The 14925-nt window shown below is 44.4% G+C and overlaps 1 protein-coding gene across 1 annotated transcript in view; it reads left to right on the top strand.

Moving 5' to 3' along the window:
* The first annotated feature begins 820 nt into the window (after positions 1-820).
* NELL2 (neural EGFL like 2) overlaps positions 821-14925 on the top strand; it is a 147260-nt gene continuing 133155 nt past the window's right edge. Inside the window, exons 1-2 of the mRNA XM_083815095.1 lie at positions 821-1300; positions 1379-1507. Coding sequence (XP_083671221.1) covers positions 1246-1300; positions 1379-1507 — 184 coding nt within the window. The 5' untranslated portion in view covers positions 821-1245. The remainder of the gene's footprint in view (positions 1301-1378; positions 1508-14925) is intronic.

The raw sequence follows: 14925 nt of genomic DNA, 5'->3' as shown, positions 1-14925 counted from the left end.
ATTCTAGGAAAGAAGGTGTTTGCTTTTTGTGTTGCTTAGGATCTGAGTTGGTTAGTCTGGCCTGGAAAGGAGATTCACCATCGCCTCCCACCGTGATGAAAAAAAAAAAAGAATATGGAGGAAAAAAACTCTCTTCCTTTTAGTCCTTGGAATTATTTTTCGGAAAGATTTTTAAGGATCATTTCTGAAGATTTTATTATTTGTAAAGACCCTAAGAGATGAGTTTGGGGGGAGGCCAACAGACGCTACAGGAAATCACATATAAATCAGGGCCTTACCGGCGTGCATGCAAAGCTGGCAAAAATTAAAAAAAAAAAAAATTCGATTCCTTGTCCTGCAGAACGCGACCAACGGGCAGCAGGGCGTTAGCATGGAGCATCAGGAGTCCTTAGGAAAGGGAAGGTAAGCCCGAGGCTGCCCTCGGCCCCCGCTACACCCAGTGAGGCGCAGAAACGCCACTTGCCGGGGGAGGGGGAGCCCTCGGCTGGCAGGGAGGTGATGCAAAGCCGTCCTTCAGGACGGGCCGGCCGGCACCCCAGCGCTCAAAGTCCCGATTTCTCCCCGTTTCGCCCCCGACTTTATTTTCCCAGGATCAGGCCCGGCTTTCTCCCGTCTCGGGATGACTCCGGCGGGAGGGGAGGGGGGCGACAACAAAGCAGGGGGTACATAGGGGAACCCAGAGGGCTGCCTGCCGCCTCCCTGCAGCCCGGGGGCTCCGGGGCCCCGGCGGCTCCCTGCGGGCGAGGCGGCGCCGCCCCCGGCCCGGCCCGGCCCGGCGGTGGGCGGTGGGCGGTGGGCGGTGGGCGGCTCCCGCGGCCTCGCCATAAACCGGCGGCCCCTCCCGCCAGCCTCCGTGCTCCCGCTGGACGGCGGGGAGCGGAGCGGTGCTCCCGGGCTGGGAGGAGGTTGCTGCAGGAGCAGCGGGGGCATCCTCAGCCGGGAGGGAAGGGGAGGCTGCCCCCCCCCTCCCCCGGCCCGGTGGTCGTAAGCCCACCGGAGGAGAGGAGAAGGGAGGGGGGCTGCGCTGCCCGGCCCGGCCCGGCCCCCCCGCCACCGCCTTTGTGTGCTCCGGCCGGCCGCCGTGATGCGCGCTGCGGGGCGGCGGGGGGTCCGCTCCTCCCGGTGAGAGGCGGGGAGGCAGCCAGCCTCTGCCCCCCTCCCCGGAGCCTTTTTTATTATTATTATTATTATTTTTTCCTTTTTGGAAAGGGGGGGTGGGCTATGGACTGAGCGCTGCGCTGTGCCATGGAGTCCGGCAGCGGCTTCGGCACGCTCTGCCTTCTGCTCTGCCTGGGGCCAGGTAAGGTGCGGGGATCCGGGGGGGGTACGAGGGGGTGCGGAAAGTTGCGGTGGGTTTAACGGCACTTTCGTGGGGCAGTTGCAGGCTTTGGCGTGGACCCCTCGCTGCAGATCGACGTGCTGGCCGAGCTGCGGCTGCCGGGCTCGGCGGCGGGCGTGCGGCAGGTGCCGGGGCTGCACAACGGGAGCAAAGCCTTCCTCTTCCCAGGTACGGCCCCGAGAGGCTCCCCCAGCACCCCCTCATCTTCCTCCTTCCCCCACATCCCGCTTTTCCTCCCTTCGATCCTTTTTTTTTTTTAAATCCTTCGTCTGGTAGACGCTTAATGAAAGTACAGCAGGACCGGGGCTGGCAGATGGCTGCTTGTGCGAGCCGTGGGGTGCGGCGATGAATAACGGCACCTCCCACTCCCCGACTCCACTTGGGAACCGCCGAACATGCCCCCGGTCCTGCCAAGGAAACGCTCGCTCAAAGTTTCCCGTGGATCCGGCAGAATGCTGCAGCCGGAGTGCCCCAGAGGAGCGAGGCAGATGGCGAAAAACACCGCTTTTTACTGGGGAAAGTGGCCTTTGTGAGCTCCGGTGCCATGCCCGCTGCGAGAAACAAAGGCTGAGTTTGGGTTTTTCAGAGTACCTGTGATATTTTTCTAATCAAAGTTAAAAAAAAAAAAGTCTTGTTCTACTTCTCAAAAAAACAGACACATTTATTTCAATATACTTAGACTTCCTAATATTGTGAGTCACACAGATCTATAAAATAATTCTGAAGGGACAGCTGAATTTCTTGGCACAGGTTACATCGCCTACACTTCCTCATCTTCAGAGTGTTTTCTGAGTTATGCTTTAATAATGTACCGATACCTTAAATGAAGTTGGAGTCCTGAATGTCTTCAGGAAAAATCTCATCTTCGTCTAAAAAAAAAAAAGCCTAAAAATAGCCTTTAAAAGCACATGGAAGATGATGAAATGCTCTTTAGAAACCTGACTAGAGAAGAGCAAGGGAATATAGCTCAACATCTGGTGGAGCAAGAGGAAATCTCTGCAGCAGCCTGTAGTTTTCAGATAGAGGGACTTGGTGGTTGAAACTCCTGGCATGACAAGAAGCTGCTCTGCTCTGAAATAATTCCTGGTGCAACAGGCACGAGGCTGATTCCCATGCAGAGGAGCTATAACTTAAGGGAGATGAGATCTGGAAAGGGAACTTTTTTCATGGTTGCTTTAATGAGATAATTTATTAGAAGCTAATAGTTGCCAGGGGCTTTTTTTGAGGTGATCTCTGTAGCGGTGTCCTTCCCTGGTACAGCCAGCGTGTGTCACTATGGACGTTAGTGTGGAGACGTGCACGTATGCGCTCAGAAGCACTGACACATGCTGCTTTTATTAAATGTCACGGGTGGGCTTGCAGCTTCAGAACAGCCTTCTGTGAGAGGGTGATCGTGGGGAACGGCAACATGTTTGTATGGCTGCGTGATTCCTAGTAAAATAGCTGGATGCTTAAGGTACGGTGGTGCTCAGAGATGAGGCCCCTCTGTGTTACAATGCAGGGTGATGGTGAGGAGTGAAACCTCTCTATGACTTCAGTCTTACAAGCATTAGAGGCTTGTAAGAGTAACTGTATTTATTGTGTATTTCCCCCAGTGTTGGGACAAAAAAATTGCTGGGTTACTAAAGAGTCTTTTTCAAGTTATCCCTTTTTTTCTTGGTAACTGTGAATATGCAGTTGCCAAGTAGGCTGCTAATTTAGTTGTAATAAAAGCAGAGAAAAGTTTTTAATTTTTTCACACCAACCTTGTATTTCATTTAAAGGAATCAGGGGAATAAAATAAGCAGGAACACTTGGGTCTATGTAGTGGCTACCTCGGCATCCTTCAGTGCCCTGAAGGATTGAATATACTTTTCCTGTTACTACACAAAACTCCTGATTTTCTTAGAGGAAATGGAGTCCTTAGTGGGCAGACAGTGTCATTTTCTAACTTGCTTTTAGAAATACAGACACTGCTCTACTCAATCAGCCACTGGTCCATGTAGTCATTTTTGTTCTACTCTTAGCGCTAACACCATGGGAGATTGCTGCAGGGCATGCCTCTTAATGTATGTATTTGCAGTGTGTGAATTTGATATACATATTCTTATTGGCTTCAGATTTGGTTTTTGCCTGTGTTTTTCCTTGCTTATATAAAACCTGTAGTCCTAAGCCCAAATAATTTTGGAGAAAGGAAACACGTGACTTTAAATCTATGAACTTACTCTCAAAGCTCTAACTTCTGTTCCTTTTCCCTTTGGTTTCTTCAGAAGATGAATAGTCTATTGCGTGACATACATTTGTCATTTTAGTGTGTTGCCTTTTTGATAGACTGGTGTAAAGTGCCTTTCTTTATATATGTTTAAAACATAAAAAGCCCAAACACTGTTCGTTATTTTAGAAAGAAATTATGAAAGTGGCAGGTTGAACTGTGAACAGGCATATGGGGATTATATGGTGGAGAAATTGTACATGTAGCTGAAGCAGAATGGTCTCTCTTCTTCTGTCTATAGGTGAAAAGACAGTGTTGACTGCTTTATTGAATGTAGCATCGATTTGCCATGCAAGGGGGTTTTATCATCTAATCGGCTATCCTGATAAATTTTCCTTTCTATGAGATTTTTAAAGGAATTTATATCTCTAGATCATATAACACAGTATACAGCTGCCATGTATTCTGTTTTATTCTGTTACTATCCATTCAAGAGCATTTAGATTCCTCCTTAACAGTTACTGATTTAGAAATAATTCAAACCATTTGCAATTTGTGTTCACTTGGACTTCCCTTCCGTGTATCAGTCTGATCTGTTGCTATACGCACCCTATAGAAAGTGTAAGACTTCTGAAACAGAACTCTTCCCACTGGCTTCATCAGGATTAAATGCATAGTCATGATTTTTAAACCTTTTTAGGTTCCTGATGTTGCTTGGTTGTAGTGCTTTGGTAGCACCTGAATGCCAATGCAATCTGTCCCTGTATAGCTGCAGGGACTTATTTTTCTGTAGGAAAGTGATTTACAAAGTAGTTGTAAAATGTTCCAGTGTAGCTCGTGGGAAGATGGAATTATGAATAGAAAACAGGAGGAAGTCTTCAGAAAAAATGTTAGTGTTGCTATATATGAACATCTGCCAGCACTTCTAGCCAACAGCAGATATTATGGTGTCAAAATATGTTGAGAGGAAAATTATTTTTTTTTGGTCAGAGCACAGAAGTCAGAGATCTACACCACAAACTTCTCTGTTGGTGCCTGTTTATGTATTACAGTGAAGTTTTCACTTTGCAAAATGGGGATGACATTTAAGGTAAAGCCCAAAGCAAATGAGTGGATTGAAGTATAATTTTTCTGAAGAAGGTTTTGAATTCCTTTTGGAGAAATCCTAATTATCATTTTTATAATCTTATTTGTAAATGACATCAATACAATTTGAGGTGATAAGTGGGGATTGAGGTAAACGTTGCCATTTTTCCTATGCAAATATGAAAATCATATGGCTGCAAGAGCACTTGAGTATGTGAACACTTGATGAGGCAGACAGAGGTATCACCAACAGAGGCTGGATAGTGTTGAGACTTTTGGATATGTCAGACATGTCTGACCTCAGTAGGTTTCCTGAGTGTAGGCTGCACTTCAGGCACATGTAAGACCCAATGAAGCCAGGCATTTCAACTAGCAATAGAAAATGATATTTTCGGATGTGAGAATCTAAAGGCTGCCAGAGTAACTTTGTCTCCTGGCAGTCCTCTAAGCAGAGACTTTGCCACCTTCCCCCCTCCCTTAGGCTCTGTATTGTTATTATATTTTATATAAAATTTTGATAGTGTTTCTGGGTCCCACCTGAACTGTTGTAATTCAGTGTTACACATCAGACTATCATTGTCCAATGCACTAATGGAGACATCTTTCAGCCACCTCCAGCAGTAGTGGAGAGTGGTGGAAGGTACATAGTAAATCAAGTGAAAAGAGGCACAAAAATGAAAATGAGAGCAAAGTGATGTGTAAGGAAAGTATATATCTATCAAAAGGTGTATGTGTTCCTCAAAGAGGAGAATAAAGGGTGGTCAGAACACTGAAGTTGGGTGGTTACAGACAGGAACGTTTATTTAAGGAAAACATAAAAAGGGCATGACTGTCAAAAATGTGGCAGCTTGTATATCTGAATACATAACTTGGAATTCCCTTGGAATGAGTTTTCTCTTTACTGGTTAGGATATGTAACTTATAATATGTTTATAAGCAATATTCAGCTACTCTTGATGAGGAGGAACAGTTCTTGATACAGTGTATTGTAGGTTGTGGGGGGTGTGGGGGGAGGAATATACTTTAAAACACCAAAGAAATGACTTTAATGTCTGTGTGATGCAATGAAAAGGACTTGGTGCTACTGTTTTCTGAACTGGGTCTTGCTGGCACAGAATATGTGTGGGGAGGAGGGGGAAAAAACCCTAAAATACATCTTGCTGTAAATAATTCATTGCTTATTGCTGTGTGATTGGATCATTAGCCCATTATTTAAAAATGCAAGCAAAACAATATAAAATAACTACATACACACATCTCATCTATCTGGAAAGTACTATGTTCTTTGGCCTGTGATATCTCTGAATGTTACTAAATAAAGCAGCTAAAACTAAAGCTTTAAAACTAGCTGTGAGTAAACTTTCTCTTGTTACAGAAATAAGATTTAGGTTAGCTATGCACTTCACACATGCTTTTTTCCTTGCCACCTGCCACTGGAACCATGGACAGATGCTCTCTTCTAGTTCCAGCTGAGCCTGCTGAAAATATTACTGTTTCCAGCTGCTTGTCACTGTCCAGGAGCTAGAGGTTACTGTCCCCACAACTCTTCCAATGCAAGAGATCATACGAGCATCCCCTAATCTGCTGATAGCAAAGTTGGCCAGTTTCAGGAGCTAACTGGGCTGACTGCAGTAACATGGATTAGAGATTCCTGTTTAAAAATAAATAAATAAAACCTTTCTCCAGCTGTCTTAGAGACCCAAATCTGATCTAAGAGGAGCAGGAACGGAGCTGGGGGAGGGAATGCTAATGTTGCCAACTGGCAGGGCTGACTGCAGAGCAAATACCTGTCTGCAGCTTTTTTGTCTTGGAGCAATCTGGTTTCTCTTTCAGTCATCAAATCCTTGAAGTGTGGGACCTTCCAGCACGAGAATCATCTCTAGATAACTAAAATTCCCAGAATGTTTCAAAGAGACAAAGAAAGCCTCTTACCCTTTAGTTTGGAGAGACTGAAATCATTTTTGTTTTAGCAAGTACTGGACTTTCTTTCAGTGATAGAAATGTCTAGTGTAAACAAGTATTCTAGGACAACTTGGTAGCCGCAGATGCGTCTGAATTTTGGCATAGCTGGAACAAATGGGTGGGCTTTCCCACCACTGTCCTCTTTCTCCTTCCACCTTTTGCATGTGACTGAGACACCTCTGCCCCTTTTTTTCTGCTGTACAAGCAGTGACTATTGCAATATGGCACTGCTACTGTGCCCCGTGTTGCTGTGGAGCTGGGATTGGTGCTTGAGGAGAGCCCTGAAGAGCAAGGCTGAAGAGTGGGGACTGCTGCTGCAAGGCACCCTCTTGCCCCAGAAGTAAGAGCAGAATGCTCAATAGCCTCCTCCTTTCAGCAGTATTAGCAAGAGGAGGTGTTTGGGAAGCATTTGCTGCTGGAAGAGCCTGCCCAAAAAAAAAGAGGCGGCAGTATGTGAAAATCTTGCATGCAATATCCATCCTAAACCATGCTGAGTTACCACGCATGGAGAATCATAGAGTCATTTAGGTTGGAAAAGACCTTCCGGATCATCAGCTCCAACCATCAACCTGATCTACCGAGTCCCATCACTAAACCATGTCTCTTAGTGCCACGCTTAGGCAGAACTGTCATGTACTTAGCCACTGCATAGCCACACGCTTTCTTTACTGCTGAGTAATCATAAATATACCCACTATCACTGTGCACTGGATACTGCTGTGCTGACTTATCTGTAAAGCAGAAGGTGGGAGAGTTATGGGAAGAGCAAAACTTCAGGGGGGTTGACTTGTGATTGGTGCTTGTAATAATAGACCCATAGAATCATAGACTATCCCGAGTTGGAAGGGACCCACAAGGATCATCGAGGCCAACTCCTGGCACCGCACAGGTCTACCCAAAATTCAGACCATGTGACTAAGTGCACAGTGCAAACGCTTCTTAAACTCTGACAGGCTTGGTGCCGTGACTACTTCCCTAGGGAGCCTGTTCCAGTGTGTGACCACCCTCTCAGTGAAGAACCTCTTCCTGATGTCTAACTTAAACCTCCCCTACCTCAGCTTGACACCATTCCCGCGGGTCCTATCACTGGTGACTGAAGAGAATAGATCGGCGCCTTCCCCTCCACTCCTCCTCATGAGGAAGCTGTAGACTGTGATGAGGTCTCCCCTCAGCCTCCTCTTTTCCAGGCCGAACAGGCCAAGTGACCTCATCCGCTCCTCATACGTCTTTGCCTCTAGGCATCTTCGTCGCCCTCCTCTGGACACTCTCTGACAGTTCAATGTCCTTTTTGGACTGTGGTGCCCAGAACTGCACACAGTACTTGAGGTGAGGCCGCGCCAACACAGAGTAGAGCGGGACGATCACTTCCCTTGACAGACTAGCAATGCCGTGCTTGATGCACCCCAGGATACAGTTGGCCCTTCTGGCTGCCAGGGCACACTGCTGGCTCATATTCAGCTTGCTATCAACCACAACCCCCAGTTCTTTCTCTGCTGGGTTGCTCTCCAGTGTCTTGTAGTCCAGTCTGTACGTATAGCCAGGGTTGCCATACGTACAGACTGGGTGATGAGACACTGAAGAGCAGCATAGACTGGAGTGGAGAAATGGGTTATGAATGGAGACCTGATATACTCCACATTCAGGTTTCTGGAGCGGAGCTTGCAATCCCTATACATAGTCAGTAGTGCATAGCTGATACAAAATTTTGTTAAGAAATGACAGAAAACAGCCTGTAGCACTCGGGCTGTAACTGTTTTAATGCTGAAAGTTTTAAGTAAATAATGTCACTGAGAATGTATACTGGGCATAAAAAGTGTTGTAAAGGTCTGAGTGTAGAGCAGTAAAGCTACTTTAACTATGGCTCTAAAAATGATGTCATTGTTCATTGCAAGAAAAGATATTCTATATAAAACTTTTTTTTTTTCCCTTTATGATTTGTTTTTCTACAGGGGGCTTTTTGGGGAGAGGGAAATGAAATAGGTGAAATTAGATATTCCTTCCACAGCCTTTTTTTTTTTTTTAATGTATTCATCTTGTGCTATGTGTCTTGGTATGGACTTTGGGCAGAATTTGGTCTGGTAACTTCTGAAGAGCATAGATTCTGGAAGAAGCTACAGCTTGGGAAGAGAAACATGTGCTGAAATAGGCACCATGTCTTGCCTGCTCAGATCCCATGAGGAGACGGTGCCAGACAGCATGATTTGCATGTGCTTAATGGGACAGCTAAAGCCTCCCACCTCTGCTACTTCAACCTTTGCAAGTAGATGAGTCCCTGCATTTATTCATCTGTGAGGGTTTGACTCCAGCTGGGGGAATGCCCTATTTTGCCATGTTTTCTGGTGCTTTTCACAGACAGGTTTCTTCTAATATCTGCAACCATTTGAGGTCTTTGGGGCTCCGATTCCTATTTGGACACTGTTGATTGTCTAAAACTTTGTATTTTCTATGACAGTCTGGTTGCTCAGGTTAATTCAAATTACCCCACTCTGTTTAGACATTCAGTATTGCTCAGAACAATTCATGCTGATCAATAACAAGTAGAACTGCACATGCATGTTCCTACATCTACGGTCAGGCCTCTTCATATAACGTAAGAACAAACCCCTTGTTGAAGCTAGTGCCATCTCAGGGCACTGAGTGTTTGAAAGCCGAAGATGAGCCTGGTGTGCAGCTCTGGGGCATATATGGAAGGAAAAAGAGGGCATCCTTGTGCTGCAGTGGGGCAGAGCCTTCTCCTCCCAGAGAAGGGGAGGATGGTCGGAGGAGTGGAGGCTGAGGGGAGCCTCCTCCGTGGCTACGTCCCCACCAGCAGTCCGTTGGGAGCAGCCAAGCCCTCAACAGGCAGCCCCTCCTGCAGTGCAGCGGGGTGCAGTGGTCTCAGCTGGTGACAGAGGTGACACTGACAGCACAATGGCATCTGTCTTGCATGTGGCAGAGAACCCAGCACCTTGAAGCACCTGTGTCATGAGAGCAGGGGCAGAGGCCTACAGGCAGCTGTCGAGGACATCTTTCCATACTGCTGGAGGAGGATTGTGTTAGCAAGGGGCAGCGATGTGGGAGAATGAGGTCTTGCTGTCCTTACGTAACTACCTTGCTGTGACAGTTCTGTTGTCATGAAATAGCTAGGTTAAAGTTATTTTAATTTTTTTTTGCCCCACTGGAGCACAGTTCATTCTCTAGTGAGGTTTTGGAGAGGAGAGCAGCATTTCCTATACACTCCATGTTGATCAATCTCATAGTCTGTTTCCTCCTCTCATTTTGACACAACCAGACTGTTCCCTTATAAGATCTGGGAATTAGGTTCCCTACAGTCCACCTATGGCTTGCGTTCACCTAGTCTGTGCTCTCCAGTGCATCCGGGTGCAGCCTTGAAAAAATACCTCTGCGAATGGTTAACTTCCCTGCTTCTAGTGCATCTTCGGGGAGGCACACAGCTGAGCTCGTAAGTTATTTAAAACCAGAGGATGAGAGCAGGAGATTATATATAGCTGTCATGGGAAGCCGTGCTTCCATGTAGTTACTCTTCACTTCCCCATATTGTGTCTTGTTTGGCTGCACGCCAAGGTGCATATCCACAAAGCAGCTATGTTCTCCCACCTTAACTTCTAAGGCAGAGCTGAGTGTGGGGGGAAAGAATTAGGGGGTGAAAAATTATTTTTCACTGCTTTTTTTTTTCTTCTCTCCATCTGTTTTGGCTGAAACTCTCTATGTTTTGTCTCGGTGTTTAAGAAATACTGATTTATCCATTTCTGTGTTACCCAAAAGATTTATTCTTGGGAAAATCCGGGAAGAAATGTGATAAGAAAGGGTACTACCGTATTTATTTATTTATTTTCCTGGTTGTGCATTGTTTAACATGATAAATACCCCTTATGAATGTTTATTCAGTTATTTCAGGTAGCTGGCACTGGACTTAAAAAAACTTATTTTTGCTGCAAAAATATTTTTATGATCCCATTCAGGGTGATTCCCCCTCCCCCCCTTTTTTTAAAGCCATGTTTAGGTGGAAAAAAGAATGCTGTAGCCATTTTCAACATGCAAGAATTTAACTGCATTTTTTTTCATTATTTATGATAAGCAATTTTTTGTTTATTTTTCTCTTCTTGGTGCATACTTTTTGTGTGTGTTATCCTGATGACTTCAGGGAGAAATAAGAGCTTAGAAAACTGACTTTTGTGTTGTGCTGTCTTGGGAGATGCCATTCACATCTCTGTGTGCCGCTGGAAGGTGCTAAAGCAGTGGGCATGGTATAAAAGGATGAGATGACTGAAAGAGAATTCTGAAGACAGTGTTCAAAAGGGTTTCAGCTGATTAACATATTTGCAGCAGCAACAACATTGCTACGATAGACTGTAATGTTTCCAAAGGAACCATTACAATCAATATTGCTAGTGATCCATAACTGAGAACTCTTTTAGTGGAATTTAAGTGGCAATTTCCTTCTCTAAAAACATAGAGGGAGTATAATAAGAAAAAGACCTCCACTTTTAGAGTTGTTCTCTTTGTTAGAGGAACATTTAGACAGTTTCATCAGCACAAATGCTTGTGTAAGGATAATTAGAGGATGGTAATGTCCATGTTGTTTATTCTTTGAAAAGAGTCACTGGGAAGAGATGCACTAGCCTTGACCCCATGGCTGGAAGTCTAGCAGTCTCTAAAGTCTAGTAGTCTATAAACACAGCTGAATAATGATCCAGAAAGGTTCCAAAGGAACTTTTGTGGTTTGGAGGTCAATAATCTGTGCTTTAATACCTCCCTAAACATGCATTCCCGTATTGGGCCATGGCTGTTCCAAAGATACTCAGAAAATTTCCTGTCACACTGGTTCATTCCCTTAAGCTTGAAACTGTCCCTAGCTTTGTTCAGCACCCATTCAAGGTGGGATAAACTTGAGGAAAATCTGTTAGCATTTCAAATGTAAGGAAAGCATGGGAGCTCACTTTTTTTTTTTTTTTTTTTAAACAGAGATTGTCTGGTGTATTGCATTCATTCTGGGTTTCTCCATTTCAGAAAAATATCAATGAATTGCAGGGAGTGAAGAGAAGAACAGCAAACCCGATTATACAGTAAAAAGGACTAGCTTAGAAAGAAAGATTTTGAAAGAACTGAAAATGTACAGCTTGTCCAAGCAATGACAGAAGTGTTTTATGATAAGTGTCTGCTATTACAAAATTCCCAGAGGTTTAGAATGAAGGACTTATTTAGTATTCAAAGAGGTCAAGGAAAGAGTAATTAGCTATGTTGTAGTAATTTTGTTACTTCCAGTTCATATGCCAAGGGCAGAGTGGATTACCCTGTAAATTTTTCCGAACTCTGGAAATCTGGGATGTTGATGGACAGATTTTAAGACACAACAGGGTATCCAATGCCTAATACTCATTAAAATCAAGCTGGTGCCTTTGATTTCTCCCTAAAACTGTATTTTGGTGCACTTGAGTATATTTTAATGTTACTTGGATGAAACAAGCCAACAAGAGTGAGGAAATCAGCATTTGGAAGCGTTTGTGATTTTAACTCATCCAAGCTTATAAACTGTGCATGTGGGTAAAACATGTACCTGATTCACTGGGGCTAGCATATCCATAGGATTCCATTAATACCTGATTTAAAAGGAAATTTATTGCAGGAGTTCAGATGAACTCTGAGCCTCCTCAGCTTCTTTGGGACCTCTGGGAACTGTAGCTTGAGTCCCTCATGTACTTTCTGTTTGCCTGCCATGCTCATAGCTGAGCTGTGTGTATGGTATTCCTTGGTATCCACAGTTCTGAATCCTTCTAAGCTTTTCTTCACCTGGCATCAAAACAGTTATTAGGTTAGAAGTGACTTTTCTGAGAATGCCAGTAAGGTTGGTGGCTTGGGTGCCTTTCTCCTCTCCTCATCTGTGTCCCCCTTGCCCCCTGGCACTTCCCCCTTATTTCTGCTGGAACCTGAATTCCCCTTATGATTCAGTCTCCTGCCTTCTCTTCCCATCTACTGCTGTTTGCTCAGGCCACTACCAGAGGCCTGGGGCTAGCAACAGTGTTGTTAGATACATCTGGCATGCTTGAGATATTTTTTTTTCCACTGGTGGCCTCCCTCCCCCTGCCTTGCATGCCTTGCTGGCTTTGTTACTGGGACGAAGGTCTGGGTTTTTGGATTTCCCCAAGTTGCTGACTGTTGACTGTTCTTCTGTGTCAGAAGTCGGTCTTTCATGTAGATCACATCATTGTGTTCATCTGGGAATAAAGATTGATATCACATTAATTCTTTCTTAAGCTTACCATTGCCTTGTATGAAAATAATTCAGCCTTGACACTTAGATGTTTGGTGAGCCAAAGGCAATGAATCCTAAAGTGACTACAAAAGCAATTACACCCCAGAAAGTCAGAGGTTAGGGAAAGCTAGGATGAGCACTCCCAGCTGTTGCAAGGAGGGAGAAACCATTAGATTCTTAATACAGAAAAAAGCTAAACCCTCCAGCGCATCTGCACATGCTTGGTGTTGGGCTAGATGATCTCAAGAGGTCCCTTCCAACCTAAAGGGCCCTGTGACATGTAGGCTGCACGTGGTGGGTCCTCAGGAGCAGCACAGAGGTCACGGAAAAGGAGCTTTTGAGAGGGAGTGAGCGGGCCAGAGGCCATGAGTAGGCCTTGCTGACACTGGCACAGCGAGAGCCAAGGGAGGAGAGCTGGGAGGTGTTGTGCAGGAAGATGTACAAGCGCCCAGCACGATCCTAATCCACAGGTGCCCTGGAAGGTGCTGGTCTCTTACAGTCTGTCAGTGCGTGACCCAGTTCCCTGCTGGGATATGATACATTTGAGGAGCCTGAATTGTGTCATAGCTTCTGGGAGGAGGGTGGGTCACGTAATCCAGCTTGAGCTACATCCAGCGTAATCTGCTTCTGCGGTTTGTTATTGCTGTTGGTTTGTACTTTATTGGTTTTAATTGATTTGACTTTGTTTACCTTCCTTCATCTGCTTTTTCATTTGGAAAAGGCTAACCAGCCTGCTTCCTCCTCCTGTCCCTTCCCCCATGATATCACCTGCATAACTTTTAAAATTCTGCCTGTGCTATATGACTAGGGAGTGGAAATAAATCCAGTCTTTTAGCAGTTTTTGTGTGTATCATGCCTTTATTACAGCACCAATAGGGCTGGAAGACGATACATTATTTTTCTTGTGCTCTTCAGTATGTGTCCCAGTGTTAACAGCATTGTGTGGTGTGATATTTTTGTTTGTTGTTGGGTCAGTTTGACACACTGTGCTCATATGACAGTATGCAGCCAAGCATAACCAGGTGCATATGCCACAGATGGCAGCAGCAAGGAAAACAAGACAGGCTTCATTTTCTCCACAGGTTTCAAGGTATTCTCAAACCTTCTAGAAAACCGCATTGTGCCTAAAGGGGCGTGAGTGTGTTCATGTATATATACATGTATATTTATAAAGCTATACTAACTGCAGTCTTTTAAATGTAGCTGGAATCTGTTTTAAATGAAGAACCAGACAGAAATCCCACTTTACACTACTTCTGTGTTCTTCAAACATAATAGGTTTTATAGTGGTATTGGACCTGAAAAATCTAAACAACATCATTAAAAGTATTACCTACAAGGGAGCAAATACAAAGAGTCTTAAAGAACTTAAAGAATAAAGACAAATTGATAATAGTGGTGGAATATAGACTAGGGAAAACTAGTAATCAAAAAGCTATTGCATCTTATAGTTGATAACCCAGAAACTGTAAGTCACCAGAAAACATTACAATAATAAACACCTGGGGCAGAACATACCGTACAACACACATTTTATTTTTCCTACGAGTAGAATTTCCATGATGAGCAGAAGTCATCTTTCATCTTTGTCACTTCGTTATCATGTAATAGGTCCCCACTGAATAGCACCTCTTGGTGATAGCACCTTGCATGATGACATAGTTACACTGAAGGAGATAGTATTGCTTGTGAGCAGGGAATAGTGGTTTTCTGTACCATATATGCATTTAAAAAATCCTGATAATGCTTTTCTATGTTGCTTCCCCCTGTGTTGATGCACACATTACTTATATTCCTTTCAGAAGTGCACATTCACATATTCTTTGGCAGTTTGATGGGAATTGTTTTAGTAACAATCTAGCATGGTAGGATCTGTATAGTTTTTTTAAGCAATTCAGTTGTTTCAGTGTACTGCTAAGAATACAGATTTATTATCTGGAGCTCTATACATTTAAATTCAGGTTGTCCTACAGTTAGGTTTCTCATCCATTGCAAAAGGTTTGAAAAATATGCTGTTGAAGATTCTGTCTAGAACTTTTACTGTATTTATTTACCTATTTATATTTTGCCTACTGAGTCTCCAAGTCATGAAAC

Source organism: Anser anser (assembly GCF_964211835.1).
Source record: "Anser anser genome assembly, chromosome: 1".
In the NCBI taxonomy this organism is placed as follows: Eukaryota; Metazoa; Chordata; class Aves; order Anseriformes; family Anatidae; genus Anser; species Anser anser.
This window is presented reverse-complemented; position numbering and strand designations above follow the sequence as displayed.